Raw genomic sequence first — 14,951 nt, 5'->3', positions numbered from 1 at the left:
AATCTTTACCTGCTCCACCGGAAGTTCTCCGTGGATGATGGAAGTGGACATCGATGGGGTCCCAGTCTCTATGGAGATCGACACAGGGGCGAGAGCCAGTCTGTGATGAGCCAAATGACCTTTGAAAAAATTTGGATGAATCCTGCCACTCGATTAAACTGTCTCCTGTCCAGGCAAAGCTGCTCACCCATACCAAATGTAAAATCCAAATCGTTGGCAGTGTAGACGTCCAGGTCTCCCAGGGTGGCGTGTTGAACAAACTCCCCCTGTGAATTGTAGCCGGCAACGGTTCCACGCTGCTGGGCAGGAATTGGATGAAGCGGGTCCACATCAGGCAAAGTGGCCCTGTGGAAGAAAAGACCACCACAGCCCTCCTGCAGGAAATGGCTGCAGCACCAGCAGCACAAGGAAAAATACTTGTAATCAAAATGGCCACCGCCATGCCACCAGTGAGCATGGAGGAGCATCACATGACACCGAGCGGCCAATCGGATTTGAAGGCTCCCTTAAAGGAGACCGGTAACCAAAGAAATTTAATGGGGAAGTTTCAACTCTTTGAGTACACGGACTTTAAAGCTAAAGATGCGATTAAAGGGTGCAAGTATGAAAATGTATGCAATGTAACAATGAATTGTGATGCTGGTTTAACTAATGTGACTAATGATATGAATGCAGGTGTCAGTAAGGTTAAGAACAAGTTTATTATGCTTAACAGTAATGATAGAGATTGTGAAATGCCTAATGTAACCATGTCTGTTGAAACCAGGACACCCAAAAGTGATGCAAATGCTAGAATGTATAATGCAGGCTCGACTATGTGTGATCAGAGCCAAGGTGTCATGTATACTGGTAGGACACTGCCAAAGGACATTGGGTCCTACAGGGACCATGCTGATGCCAATGGAATCCCCCTGTGGGAGACCCCCCAGGTCCAGCAGGCCACCTGACCATGTAGCCTGGACCTTTGGAACGAATGTGATGCCCCTTGCAGGACACACACACAGGCAGTGGGAGCAGACCCACTACAGGGACAGTGGTCAATGGGCAGCCCAGCCACCACCAATGGCAACCTGCACCAGACCAGCCCTATAGCCCCTGGCCACCAGGGCCAACACCAGGAGCATGAGGCCAATACCCTCCAGCTTCCCTGGCATGACCTGACCCTCATCCCAATTGGTGGACAAGGAGCCCACCCAGTCTTGTGGCCCTGCCCACCACCCCACAACTACCCACATCTCAGTGTATACACACCACCTACTGCTGCCGTGGTTACCTCCCCGAGGGATCCCACAACAGTGACACCCACTTGGTTTGTGTGTGAGGGAGGGGAAACGTACAAGGCCAGCCTCAAGCACAGGGGTCACACCTGGCAACCACACAACCTTCACCACAACCTCTCATAACCCACCACTGATCACCTCCCCTGGGCATGACAATAAGGATATAAAAAATGCTCAGGGGGGAGTATTGTTGTGTATGCATGCCTGTTTACTGTGTGATGTCTGGAACACTGTTATGCCACAATGAATGTACCCTTATACTGTACACACCTCACTGGTACACCAGAGGATGCTGCTGCTGGAGATCTAGGGGTTGCCTGCACACGGCAGGTAACCCAGCATAAAAGGGAACTCACAGCTTGTTGTCATCACTCAGGAGCTGCAAATAAAGGACTGCAGGTCTACACAGTTTAAGTATCATACCCTGCCTCGTGGAGTCATTACTAAAGGTGCCTACATACACTACATTTTGGGTGTTTTTTTGTCAGCTTTCCCCCCCCCTGCCCCAAGGCCTCTCTTAGGGCACTCCGAGACTGGCTGTTTAGTTCAGGATTTTCACTTGCTCAGCCGCCTAGCGCCCTAAAAGGTGTGGAACGCCTCCCGTAGCTCTCTGCTCCAAACTCAGGGCCCAGCTGATGAATTTTGCGGCAACAGACGTAAACCATTTGCTGGTGCAAAATTTACTGCTCCACCTGAGTTAGTGCTGTAACAGAGGCGAGTCTGACTTTCCACTCCTTGAAGTCTTATTATCTTAGTATTGTATTTAGTTACTATGTATATTCCTTACGACATCACAACACACTCAGACTTTACAAGATGGCTCTTAACACAGGAATTTGTCAGGTGACCTGTCACCTGATGTTTTATTATGGTAAACCAGCAATGACTGCATTACCACAGTAGTCGACTAGGAGCACCTCGAGTCTCATCGCCGAGAGCATGCAGAAAACAAGCGCAGGCAGCGGAAGGAGTTGCGGCAAACCAGTCCCACCCACCCTTTCCTTCAACCACTGTCTGTCCCACCTGTGACAGAGACTGTAATTCCCATATTGGACTGTTCAGTCACCTAAGAACTCACTTTTAGAGTGGAAGCAAGCCTTCCTCGATTTCAAGGGACTGCCTGTGATGATGGAACTATATTACAGTTACAAATTTTGATATTACTCAAAATATTGTTCTCTATTTGGCATGAGGACAAACTTACCTCATCCATGTCGATGTCTTCTTTCTGTACAGGTTAATGGAAAAAAAAAGAACATAATTGAAACTTGCTTATAATTACAGGAAATTGATTAAAACATTCTCAAAACCTGCAACTCCCCAAAAGGACAGCCTCCATATTGATTGACAACAAGACAGTTCTCCTTTCACAGCTATCAGAATGTACCACACGCTCCCTTGCACTGATAAGCCATCACTGTCAAATGTTAAACATTAAGACACAATTGTTCTGGGGTGTGAAAGATGGAATCGACGAGTAATTGACGAGTCGCACTGTGCATCCTATTCCGAGGTCCACAAGAAAGAACCAAGTCTACACCTTGTGACTCTTAATTAGAAAATACAGAGTGCATTTACTGTAATACTCCCAAATCAGGTTCACATCAATTTCATCAACTCTTCCGAGTCGTCTAACACTACCTTGACCACACAAAGATTTTTTACATATAGAATTACATAGAATTTACAGGTTAGAAACAGGCCATATAGCCCAACTAGTCTCTGGTATTTATGCTCCACATGAGCCTCCTCCCACCCTACTATCAGCATATCCCTCTATCCCTTTCTCCCTTGTGTACTTATTGGGCTTCCCCTTAAATGCATCGATGCTATTTGTCTCAACCACTCCATGTGGTAGCGTGTTCCACATTCTCACCACTCTCTGGGTAAAGAATCTTCTAAATCCTTTATTGAATTTATTAGTGACTACCTTATATTTGTGGCCCCTAGTTTTGGTCCCACCGCCAGAGGAAACATCTTCTTTACATCTACCCTATCATACGCTTTCATAATTTCAAAGACCTCTATTAGGTCACCCCGAGAGAAAAGAGCCATAGTTGGTTCAGTCTTCCTGATCGTTATAACCTCTTAGTTCTGCTATCATCCTTGTGAATCTTGTAAAAGTCTCTGAGGAAAAGACTTTGCAGTATTTAGTCGCACGAGTACTATCCAATTATTCTGTTTGTTCTAATTTGATCTTCCTCGGTCACAAAGAATTACACTCAGGAAGTGCCTTAATTATTTACCTGGACTATCAGAACTCAGGATTATTATTGACTAGGACATGCTTGCAGCATTGTGTCAGATTGGCTCAGTGGCTCGCCTTTGAGTCAGAAGGTTGTGGGTTCAAGCCCCACCCCAGAACTTGAGCTCATAACTCTAGGGCAGTGCTGAGGGAATGCTGCATTGTCGGAGGTGCCATCTTTCAGATGAGACGTTAAACCGAAGCCCCGCCTGTCCTCTCGGGTGGATGTAAATGATCCTATTTGAAGGCGAGCAGGGGAGTTCTCCTGGTTTCCTAGTCAGCATTGATCCCTCAATCAATAGCACCAAAAACCAGATTAACTGGTCATTCATCTCTTTGCTGTTTGTGGACCTCATCGCCAAGAGCATGCAGAAATCAAGCGCAGGCAGCGGAAAGAGCGTGCGGCAAACCTGTCCCACCCACCCTTTCCCTCAACGACTATCTGTCCCACCTGTGACAGGGACTGTTCAGCTACTTAAGGACTCATTTTAAGAGTGGAAGCAAGTCTTCCTCGATTCCGAGGGACTGGCTATGATTGATTGATTGTTTGTGGACCATTGCTGGAGCGGAATGGATGCTTCCGTTAGCTTTATTCACTGTATCTGAGGACATCTGTGAGACTGAGCTCCTGGAGTGGAGCCTCGTTTGAGGGGAGCACGAATTGGAGACAGGGCTATAACAATATAGCCCTCACTATACTTCAATCTAACTGTAATCCAGGGACACAGCCTTGCTGAATTTGTCCCTGTATCTACAACAACAACTTGTATTTATATAGCGCCTTTAACGTAGGCACTTCACAGGAGTATTATGAGATTAAAAATAAGTAGAAATTAGGGCAGGTGACCAAAAGCTTGGTCAAAGAGGTAGGTTTTTAAGGAGTGTCTTGAAGGAGGAGAGAGGTAGAGAGGCAGAGAGATTTAGGCAGAAAATTCCAGAGCTTAAGGCGTAGGCACCAAAGTCACGGCCGCCAATGGTTGAGCGATTATAATCAGGGAATGCCCAAGAGGACAGAATTAGAGGAACGCAGATATTACGGGGGGTTGTGGAGCTGGAGGAGATTACAGAGGAAGGGAGGGGTGAGGCCATGGAGGGATTTGAAAATAAGAATGACAATTTTGAAATCAAGGCGCTTCTTAATCGGCAGCCAATGTAGGTCAGCGAGCACAGGGGTGATGATCTAAACTTGTTCATGGCAACTTAAAGATTGGAATCCCTTTATCGGTCTTATTGCATTAGCAAAGAAGCTACAGTATACAACGTAGGGAGAAAAAAATCCAGCACTGAACCAAATCCTGAACTCCAATTCCAAAGGATCAGACTCGGCCTACCAGCTCTGTCACTATGAAGCCTGTGTATGCACAATTATAAACCAGCACATCATTGTCTACCAGTCAGTCAGATTACTCAGTTTCAGGCAGTGGAAACCTTCCTATGTTTTCTTTTAATCACCAGGTGAAGCACCAAACTCTGTAAATCAGCTTGAAAAAGAAAGTTGATGGAAGATGAGGCAAACCAAGTAAAACAATGCCAAGCTCGGGTTTGTAAGATTGTAGGGGGAAGGAAGTCTAAGGGATGTGAGGAATTCCACCAGTTTGAGTCTTGGGGAAAAATAGAGGTAAAATAGGGAATTGGTGAGGAAGATCGAGGAAGCTTGGATATTTAAAAGTAGCCAAGACTTGACCCAACCCACTAAATGCTCCAGTAAAATCACAAATAATATAAAGTAATTATTGTTGTTGGGGAAACCCTGTCACAGTCAATGGGTAACACGCTCACCTCTGAGTCACAAGGTTGTGGGTTCAAGGCCCGCTCCTGAGCACATAACCTGGGCTCATACGCCAATGCAATGCTGAGGGAGTGCTGCACTGTTGCAGGTGCCATCCTACAGATGAGATCCTGTAATGAGGCTCATTGTGCCTGGTCTGGTGGTTCAGGGGAACGTCAAAGGTCCCTATCTGAAGAATAGCAGAGAGTTGTGGGCATTCATCTCAAAGGAACAGGAGGGGGCCATTCAGCCCCTGGAGCCTGTTCCGCCATTCTATTTGATCATGGTTAATCCGCACCCCCACTCCATTCACCTGCCTTCGTTCCATATCTCATTACTGTTTAAGGGATCTTGCTATGCGCAAAACGGCTGCTGCACTGACTTCCAAATGAATAGTTACTGCACTTCAGAATAATTTATTATAGATGAAGTGCTTTGAGACGTTTCTGAGCGATGTGACTAGCCACTATAGCAATGCTAATCTTTCATTTCAGTACACAAAGGAACACTCATTCGCAAAAGGTTTTTATGCAAACAAATCATGCTAATGCAGTATCAGCTGTCTGTACACTTTCTCCCAACACATGGTGATTAATACAACCCTCGTGAAATTTAAAATTCTCATCCTTGTGTTCAAATCCTTCCAGGGCCTCGCTCCCTCCCTATCTCTGCAACCTCCTCCAACCCCACAAACCGCCGAGAACTCTGCATTGCTGGCCTCTTGCCCATCCCTGATTTCCTTCGCCTCACCATTGGTGGCTGTGCCTTCAGCTGCCTAGGCCCTAAGCGCTGGGATTCCCTCCCTAAACCTCTCCACCCCTCTGCCTCTCTTTGGTCCTTAAGTCGCTCCTTAAAACCTACCGCATTGACCAAGCCCTGTCATAATATCGCCTTATGAGGCTTGGTGAGGGAATTTCTTCTCCCAGAGGGTTGTGAATCTGTGGAATTCTCTGCCCAAGGAAGCAGTTGAGGCTAACTCATTGAATGTATTCAAGTCACAGATAGATAGATTTTTAACCAATAAGGGAATTAAGGGTTACGGGGAGCGGGCGGGTAAGTGGAGCTGAGTCCACGACCAGATCAGCCATGATCTTATTGAATGGCGGAGCAGGCTCGAGGGGGTAAATGGCCTACTCCTGTTCCTAATTCTTATGTTCTTATGTGTCGATTTTTTGTCTTATAATACTCCTGTGAGGCGCCTCGGGACATTTTACTATGTTAACAGCGCTATGTAAATGCAAGTTGTTGTTGTGATAGGATTGTGGGAAAGTCCTGCTCGAAGTGTCGACCCCCGCTCTTGCCTACGATCAGCCTTTACCTGATTCCGATATTGGCGCCAGTGCTTCTGGATTGTTCGTGCTGCTTGCTCTCTGCCGCCCTCCTGCTTCCGCTGACTGGAACGAGCAGAAGTGGTCTGGGTGGACCGGTGACTCCTGGCCGCACCCGGAAGGGACTGATTGCCTGCACTGTGTACCTGTGAGGAGGGCAGTGTTGTTAATGTCCACACAGACTCACTGAGCAGCGGTTTACAATCAGTGACATACAAAGCCCAGTGTCGTGTTTTGAAATGGCGTCAGTCTGCGTTTCTGTCTCCGTAGTAAAAAAAGCACGACATTGGATTCAGTAAAAGCTTTTGTAGGTGGGCGTGTCAATTTTGAGATGGCAGCCTGATGCACCAACCACTACACATCCAGCCAAGCCTACCCTGCACTTCCTCCATCTCACTCCACTGTCCATCAGGACTGATGATGCTAAGATAGATGTTCAGTTCCATTCGCAACTTCTCAGATAATTATTTTAAAAAGCAGTTCGTGCCCACAGGCAGCAAGACCTGGACGACATTCAGGCTCGGGCTGATAGGTGGCCAGTAACATTCGCGCCACACAAGTGCCAGGCAATGACAATCTCCAACAAGCGAGAGTCTAACCACCGCCCCTTGATATTCAACAGCATTACCATCGCCGAATCCCCAACCATCAATATCTTAGGGGTCACCATTGACAAGACACTTAACTGGCCCAGCCACATAAATAATGTGGTTACAAGAGCAGGTCTGACGCTGAGTATTCTGCAGCAAGTGTCTCACCTCCCAACTTCCCAAAGCCTTTCCACCGTCTACAAAGTACGAGTCAGGAGTGTGGATGAGTGCAGCTCCAACAACACTCGAGAAGTTCGACACCATCCAGGGCAAAGCTGCCCACTTGTTTGGCACCCCATCCACCACCTTAAACATTCACTCCCTCCACCACCGGTGCTCCGTGGTTGCAGTGTGTTCCATCTACAAGATGCACTGCAGCAACTCACCAAGGCTTCTTCGACAGTACTTCCCGAAGCTGTGACCTCTACCACCTAGAAGGACAAGGGCAGCAGACGCATGGAAACACCATCACCTTCAAGTTCCCCTCCAAATCACACACCATCCTGACTTGGAAGTATCGTAGCCGTTCCTTCATCGTCGTTGGGTCAAACTTCTGGAACACCCTCCCTAACAGCACTGTGGGAGAACTTTCACCACACGGACTGCAGCGGCTCACCACCACCTTCTCAAGTGCAATTGGGGATGGGCAATAAATGCTGGTCTTGTCAGCAACGTCCAGATCCCAGGAACGAATAAAAAAAGATATAGGAGAACACGTGCTTTAAGCTAGGTTAGCCAGTGGGACTCTCCTACACTGCCTTATTTCCTACATTACAACAGTGGCTATACTTCAAAAGTACTTCATTGCCTGTAAAGCACTTTGGTATGTCCTGCGGTTATGAAAGGGGCTACAGAAATGCAAGTTCTTTCTTTCTGACCCTCCCCATCTAGCTGGGAACCTCCTCTCCAGATTTACCTTGACAAAGTCATTGCTGCGTTCCTTGATTCTCCAATGATCTTCCTGCTCTGCTTCCAGTTGCTTTATCCTTTCTGTCAGACCGCGGATCTCCCTCCTGCAGCACAGGTCAGATCAAGTTTTCACTCTCGTTGCAGTAGGAGATAAACTCTTCAGATTCAATGATTACAATGCCAGGCCTATTGTAGCTCTGGAGCACAGTTACAAATCCAGCCTACTCTTTTTTTAATCCTGTCTACAACAGACCCGGGAGGTGAAACTGCTCTCGTGGCCTTTTTATATTCCTGCTGGGTCTGGGTCTCAGGAGGGTTAGCTACTTGCTTCCGCTCCGACACGTCTATGGAGTGAACTGGCTTTGGCCTCTGGGTAGGCCGGATCTCACTGTCCAACACATGCACGGGTTCCTTTTCCTAGCACTGCGACTGGCTCGGTGCAGCACTGCACTGGGAATCAGACGATGAACTGGTCCCATGGTATAAACACGCTGAAAATGGGAACCAACCCAAGGTCAAGGAGGGAGATTGGGAGGAACATGTGACAGTGGAAGCAGATAGTATTGATTCATTCAAATGCAAATGAAATAGATTTCTTCCAGACAATAACATTTTGTGATACAGACTATGAGTAATTTGAGATATGATGTGTATTAAGTGCTTGGGAGGAACAGTGACTTTGGACCTCTGGTTCCCGAAGCGCTCCCCCACTGGGGGTTTTCCTCACCTCGTGTCTGTGTCTGTTGTAGATTCATTGATAGAGGTTGATTGCTGTGATTAGTCAACAACTGGAACCAGAGGGGAGAGGAGGAGATCTTTTTCTTTTTACGCAGCGAGTTATGATGATGTGGAACTGAAAGGGCGGTGGGAGAAAATTCAATAGCAGCTTTCAAAAGGGAATTGGATAAATACTTGAAATGGAAAAATTTGCAGGACTACGGGGAAGGAGCAGGAGGAGTGAGACTAATTGGATAGCTCTTTCAAAGATTTGGCACAGGCATGATGGGCCGAATGGCCTCCTGTGCTGTAAGAATCTATGAACTCCATTATCGTTGTATCATGAGACCGGGATAGTGGAAGGCAAACTAGATGGTCCTTTTTTCGTCTAGTAATTCCTACATTTCCAACATGAGCTTCTGTTTGAACATACTCAGTTAATGGGAGTCCATTCATGGTTGTCCCAAAGCAGAAAGATTCACCTGTATAGTAAGAAAGAGCGCACTCACCTGTACTCCTCGGGGGGTTTGTCAGTTGGAGCTGCTTTGAGCCTCCGTAGCTCCTTCTCCATCACTGACTTTTCTCGAGTCTGTTGCTTCACTTCAGCACTGCAGAGCAAACACACAGTCAGGGGTCAGCAGCATGTACAGATGCAGAGGGTTGGGTTACACGGTCCTCTCATCTCCAGATCGTGGCTTTCAATCCAGTCCAAAGGGCTTAGAAACAAATAAGTACTGAGCTGATCGACTGAGCAATCCTCATGCTATAATTGGTCTCGCAGTCTTTGGCTGGGGGAGGAGAAAATAAACCAGGAGTCCCACTCCTTAATATTTTCCAGCACCCCCGAATCCCCTCCCCGGGAGAAAACGTGTGGAAATTCAACCCCTACATTATATTAAACAAGACTCGCATTTCATTAGCGCTTTTCATAACCTCAGGCCATCCCAAAGCGCTTTACAGCCAATGACGTACGTTTTTAAGTGTAGTCACTGTTGTAATGTAGGAAACGTGGCAGTCAATTTGCACACAGCAAGCTCCCACAAACAGCAATGTGAAAATGACCAAATAATCTGTTTTTTTAGGTCTTGGTTGAGGGATAAATATTGGCCAGAACACCGGGGAGAACTCCCATGTTCTTCTTTAAATAATGCCGTGGCATCTTTTAAATGCACCCGAGAGGGCAGATGGGGCCTCGGTTTAACGTCGCATCCGAAAGATGGCACCTCCAATCGTGCAGCATTCCCTCAGTACATAAGAAATAGGAGAAGGAGTAGAACATTTGGCCCCTCGAGCCTGCTCCGCCATTCAATAAGATCGTGGCTGATCTGATCTTGGCCTCAGCTTCACTTCCCTGCCAGCTCCCCATAACTCTTGACTCCCTTATCGTTCAAAAATCTGTTTATCTCCACCTTAAATATATTCAATGACCCAGCCTCCACAGCTCTCTGGGGTACAGAATCCCACAGATTCCCAATCCTCTGAGAGAAGAAATTCCTTCTCATCTCTGTTTTAAATGGCCGATCCCTTATTCTGAAACTATTTCCCTAGTTCTAGATTCCCCCACGAGGGGAACCATCCTCTCTGCATCTACCTTGTCGAGTCCCCTCAGAATCTTATATGTTTCAATAAGATCACCTCTCATTCTTCTAAACTCCAATGAGTACAGACCCAACCTGCTCAACCTTTCTTCATATGACAACCCCTTCATCTCAGGAATCAACCTCGTGAATCTTCTCTGAACTGCCTCCAATGCAAGTATATCCCTCCCTAAATAAGGAGACCAGAACTGTACGCAGTACTCCAGGTGTGGCCTCACCAACGCACTGGGATTGTCAGCCGAGATATTCTCAGGTCTCTGGAGTGCGGTTCTAGGCTCCCTTCTCCAACATACTCACTCCTTGGCGGCCAGCTGAGTCTGCAGATTGCTGCGATCCTCCTTCAGTTTCTTCACGAGTTCCCGGAGGCGGCCACACTCCTGCTGATGGTCGACCTGCTGCTGCTCTTGTTGTGGTGTTTGGTCCGTGATGCATACGGCCCGTGGGAGCTTTCCCTCCGTGTCCCGACTACTCGTCCTGGACTGCGAGCTGGCTATCTCCTGATCGCCGACTTTCTGTGAAATCCAAGCAAGAAACAGCTTCATTGATAAACGGCTCCCTCTCCCCTGGTATCATAGCGGCCCTTTAAGCTCCACTGACTCGCCCTGAAACTTCAACAATGTTGCACTCACCTTCTCCAGCTCGAGGACCCTTCTCACCAGCCTCTGTTTGTTCCACTCACTATAACCTGAAAGGGAACATGTACAGAGAGTGAGGGAAATACATTGCGGTGTGTGATATTGATAACAGAAGCTTACACGATTAAATAACAGACACAGGAACTCCATAGAATGCATTAACACGTCCATTGCATATTGCAATTTGGTACATCACAATATATAATTGTTACAGCTGTACAGAGCTCTGGTTAGACCCCATTCTGGAATATTGCATTCAGTTCTGGGCATTGCCCCTCAGGAAGGATATATCGGAGTGGGAGCAGTGCAGGTTCACCAGAAAGATACCGGGGCTAAAAGGTTTAAATTATGAGGATGGGTTGCATAGACTAGGCTTATAGTCCCACAAATATAGAAGATTGAGGCAATCTAATTGAGGTGTTTAAAGATGATTGATGAATTTGATACGATGGAGGGAAACTATTTCCTCTGGTGGGGGGAGTCCAGAACAAGAGTGCATAACTTTAAAATTAGAGCCAGGCCGTTCAGGGGCGATTTCAGAAAGCACCTCTTCACAGAGGTTAGTGGAAAAGCTGTTGAGGGTGGGACTCATTGGAAAAAATTAAAACTGAGATTGATAAATTTTTGTTAGGCAAGGGTATTAAAGGATACGGAATCAAGACGGGTAGGTGGAGATAAAGTACAGATCAGCCATAATCTAATATACTTAAGTTGGAGATAGACAGATTTTTGAATGATAAGGAAGTCAAGGGTATGGGGAGCGGGCAGGGAAGTGAATTGAGGCCTGGATCAGATCAGCCATGATCTTATTGAATGGTGGAGCAGGCTCGAGGGGCCAGATGGCCTATTTCTGCTCCTGTGTTCTTATGAATGGTGGGACAGGCTCAAGAGGCTGAATGGCCTATTCCTATGAATGTAAAACCCAAGATAGTCCTGCATCCAAAGGCGCAGCACAACTGGGCCAACAGGGGGCAGCACCGAGTGGGAAATAGAGGCTTCTTCACACCAGCAGAATCAGTGCTCGAGCCACAGAGTGCCAAGTGGGAATTGAAAGCTCGCGTGGTGAAGGGAAGGGGAAGCAGTAAAGAGTCGCACCACATCTACCTTGGCCTGTGCTGAATGCGGAAGAGCTGTGAGGTGCTTGGTCCAGGTCGACCTTCAGAGCTTTATTCTCCTCTTGTGCGTGTTTCAGGCTTTTGGATAATCTGAGGATGGTGGAGTTGAGCATTTTCTGTTGTTTCTGCGATTCTCTGCTCTCTGCTATCGACCTGCAAACAAATGTAATTAATAATTGCAAGCCAAACGTTACCTGAGTAGTTGTGCTTCCTTTATGTCTCCATCTTTCTTTTGGTTTGGAGGGTAGGCTCCCCACATGACTGCCGGACAAAAAACACGTGGCTCAGTGGTTAGGTAGCACACCCACCTCTGAGTCAGCAGGTTGTGGGTCCCACTCCAGGGACTGGAGCACATAATCTAGGCTGACACTCCAGTGCAGTGCTGAGGGAGCGCTGCACTGTTGGAGGTACCGTCTTTCAGATGAGATGTTAAACTGAGGCCCCATCTGCTCTCTCAGGTGGATGTAATAGATCCAAGGGCACTACTCCAAAGAAGAGGAGGATAGTTATCCCCGGTGTCCTGGCCAATATTTATCCTTCATCCAACATCACTAAAATACATTATCTAATTGTTATCACATTACGTTTTTATGGGATCTTGCTGTGTGGAAATTGACTGCCGCATTTCCTACACCGGTAACTACACTTCAAAAAGTACTTCTGTACTCTGCCATCAGGTCCAGGAGCTTTGTTGGCTTTTAGTTCCATTAATTTATTTACTGATGATAGATAAGCAATGGCAAATATTTAAATAAATAATTCATAATCCTCAACGAATATACATTCCCTTGAGGAATAAAAACTCCACTGGTAAAGTGGTACAGCCTTGGCTAACTAGAGAAGTTAAGGATAATATTAATTACTTTAAAGTTCCCCACTCTCATCTGACCTTTTGTTCCCCACAACTTCCAGTATGTTATTTGTGTCCTCTACTGTGAAAACAGACACAAAATATTTATCTAACCTTTCTGCCATTTCCTTATTCCCCATTATAATTTCTCCTGTCTCTAAGGGACCCAAGTTTACTTTTGCTAATCTCTTCCTTTTTACGTACCCATAGAGCTTTTACAATCTGTTTTTATGTATCTTACTATTTTCTCTCATATTTTATGTTCTCCCTGTTTATCAATTTCTTGGCCATCCTGTGCTGATTTTTAAAACCTTCCAAATCCTCAGGCTTACTACTCTTTTTGCTAACATTGCAAGCCTCCTCTTTTAATCTAATTTTATCCTTAACTTCTCTAGTTAGCCAAGGCTGTACCACTTTACCAGTGGAGTTTTTATTCCTCAAGGGAATGTATATTCGTTGAGGATTATGAATTATTTCTTTAAATATTTGCCATTGCTTATCTATCATCATATCTTTTAATCTATTTCCCAATCTACCTCCACCAACTCGCACTTTAAATTTAAGACCCTAGTTTCGGACTTAACCACATCACTCTTAAACTCTCAAAATTTAACATGAAATTCTATCATATTATGATTATTCTTTCCCAGAGGATCCTTTACTATAAGATTACTAATTAACCCTGTTTCATTACATAATACTTGATCTAAAATAGCCTCTTCTCTAGTTGGATAAAATCATCGCGATTTACGGCACAGAAATGTCTGTGCTGGCCGAAAAATAGTCATCCAATCTAATCCCACTTTCCAGCTCTTGGTCCATAGCCCTGCAGGTTACGGCACTTCAAGTGCTTATCCAAGTACTTCTTAAATGCGATGAGGGTTTCTGGCTCTGCCACCCTTTCAGGCAGTGAGTTCCAGACCCTCATCACCCTCTGGGTGATAAAAGTTCTCAGCTCCCCTCTAATCCTTCGACCAATTACTTTAAATCTGTGGTTCCTCGACATATTGTTCGATGGGTGATGTTTCCCCACCGTAGCTCGGGGACACAGATCCACGAGTAGCATCACAGTGGCTGAGATGTGTTAGCACGGCACAGATTGGTCAGTCTGGATCTCCGACACGCTGCCTTCACCCATCTGAGCTGGCACCGATTCCCCCACTGACCAAATCAAATTGTTTGGTTTCAGCTCACCTTTTCTCTGCTATCTCGTTGTCGGTCAACAGCAGTCGAAGTCTCTGAATCTAAAAAACAGACAAAAAATATTGGCATAAAACAGAGATAATAAAACAGGGACACCCTCAAAGCCTCCTCGATAAAAATGCAACATCCTCACTGACACCTGGGAGTTCCTGGCCAAAGACCGCCCTAAGTGGAGGAAGTGCATCGGGGAGGGCTGAGCACCTTGAGTCTCGTCGCCGAGAGCATGCAGAAATCAAGTGCAGGCAGCGGAAGGAGTGTGCGGCATACCAGTCCCACCCACCCCTCCCCTCAACGACTGCCTGTCCCACCTGTGACAGGGACTGTGGCTCTCGTATTGAACTGTTCAGCAACCTAAGGACTCATTTTAAGAGTGGAAGCAAGTCTTCCTCGATTCTGAGGGACTGCCTATGATGATGAGTAAAACATAGAAGTTTTATTTTTAAAAGTGGTTAGGAATCCTTTAAGGACCCCAATGCCTCCGATGGCGGTATGTGAATACATTGTGATACAGTCACGAGCCATACAGAATAGAAGGTCCCAGCTTTGACCTCTAACCTGTGCTTATTTACCTGATCTCAGCTGGGCAGAAGCTCTGGCTCAACAATCAGCCCCAAAACTTCAAGACTGGTGTAGGAGGATCAACCCAGGTTTCTGCTCTTGATGGCTACCCAGTGGCTCCTACTGACAATTGTGTGTGTGTATGCGTGTGTGTA

The 14,951-nt window shown here is 46.3% G+C and overlaps 1 protein-coding gene across 2 annotated transcripts in view; it reads right to left on the bottom strand.

Annotated features, from left to right (window-relative positions):
- Positions 1-14,951, bottom strand: part of iqce (IQ motif containing E) — a 53,987-nt gene that overhangs the window by 11,518 nt on the left and 27,518 nt on the right. For both annotated transcript variants that reach the window (XM_070901343.1, XM_070901344.1), the window contains exons 11-18: positions 14,230-14,279; positions 12,175-12,338; positions 11,065-11,120; positions 10,733-10,947; positions 9,347-9,445; positions 8,128-8,224; positions 6,612-6,767; positions 2,485-2,508 (exon numbers count right to left, since the gene is read on the bottom strand). In XM_070901343.1, coding sequence (XP_070757444.1) covers positions 2,485-2,508; positions 6,612-6,767; positions 8,128-8,224; positions 9,347-9,445; positions 10,733-10,947; positions 11,065-11,120; positions 12,175-12,338; positions 14,230-14,279 — 861 coding nt within the window. The remainder of the gene's footprint in view (positions 1-2,484; positions 2,509-6,611; positions 6,768-8,127; positions 8,225-9,346; positions 9,446-10,732; positions 10,948-11,064; positions 11,121-12,174; positions 12,339-14,229; positions 14,280-14,951) is intronic.

This window comes from Pristiophorus japonicus, chromosome 15, assembly GCF_044704955.1.
Source record: "Pristiophorus japonicus isolate sPriJap1 chromosome 15, sPriJap1.hap1, whole genome shotgun sequence".
NCBI lineage: Eukaryota > Metazoa > Chordata > Chondrichthyes > Pristiophoridae > Pristiophorus > Pristiophorus japonicus.
The sequence above is the reverse complement of the archived record's forward strand: the minus strand, read 5'-3'. Positions and strand labels throughout refer to the sequence as shown.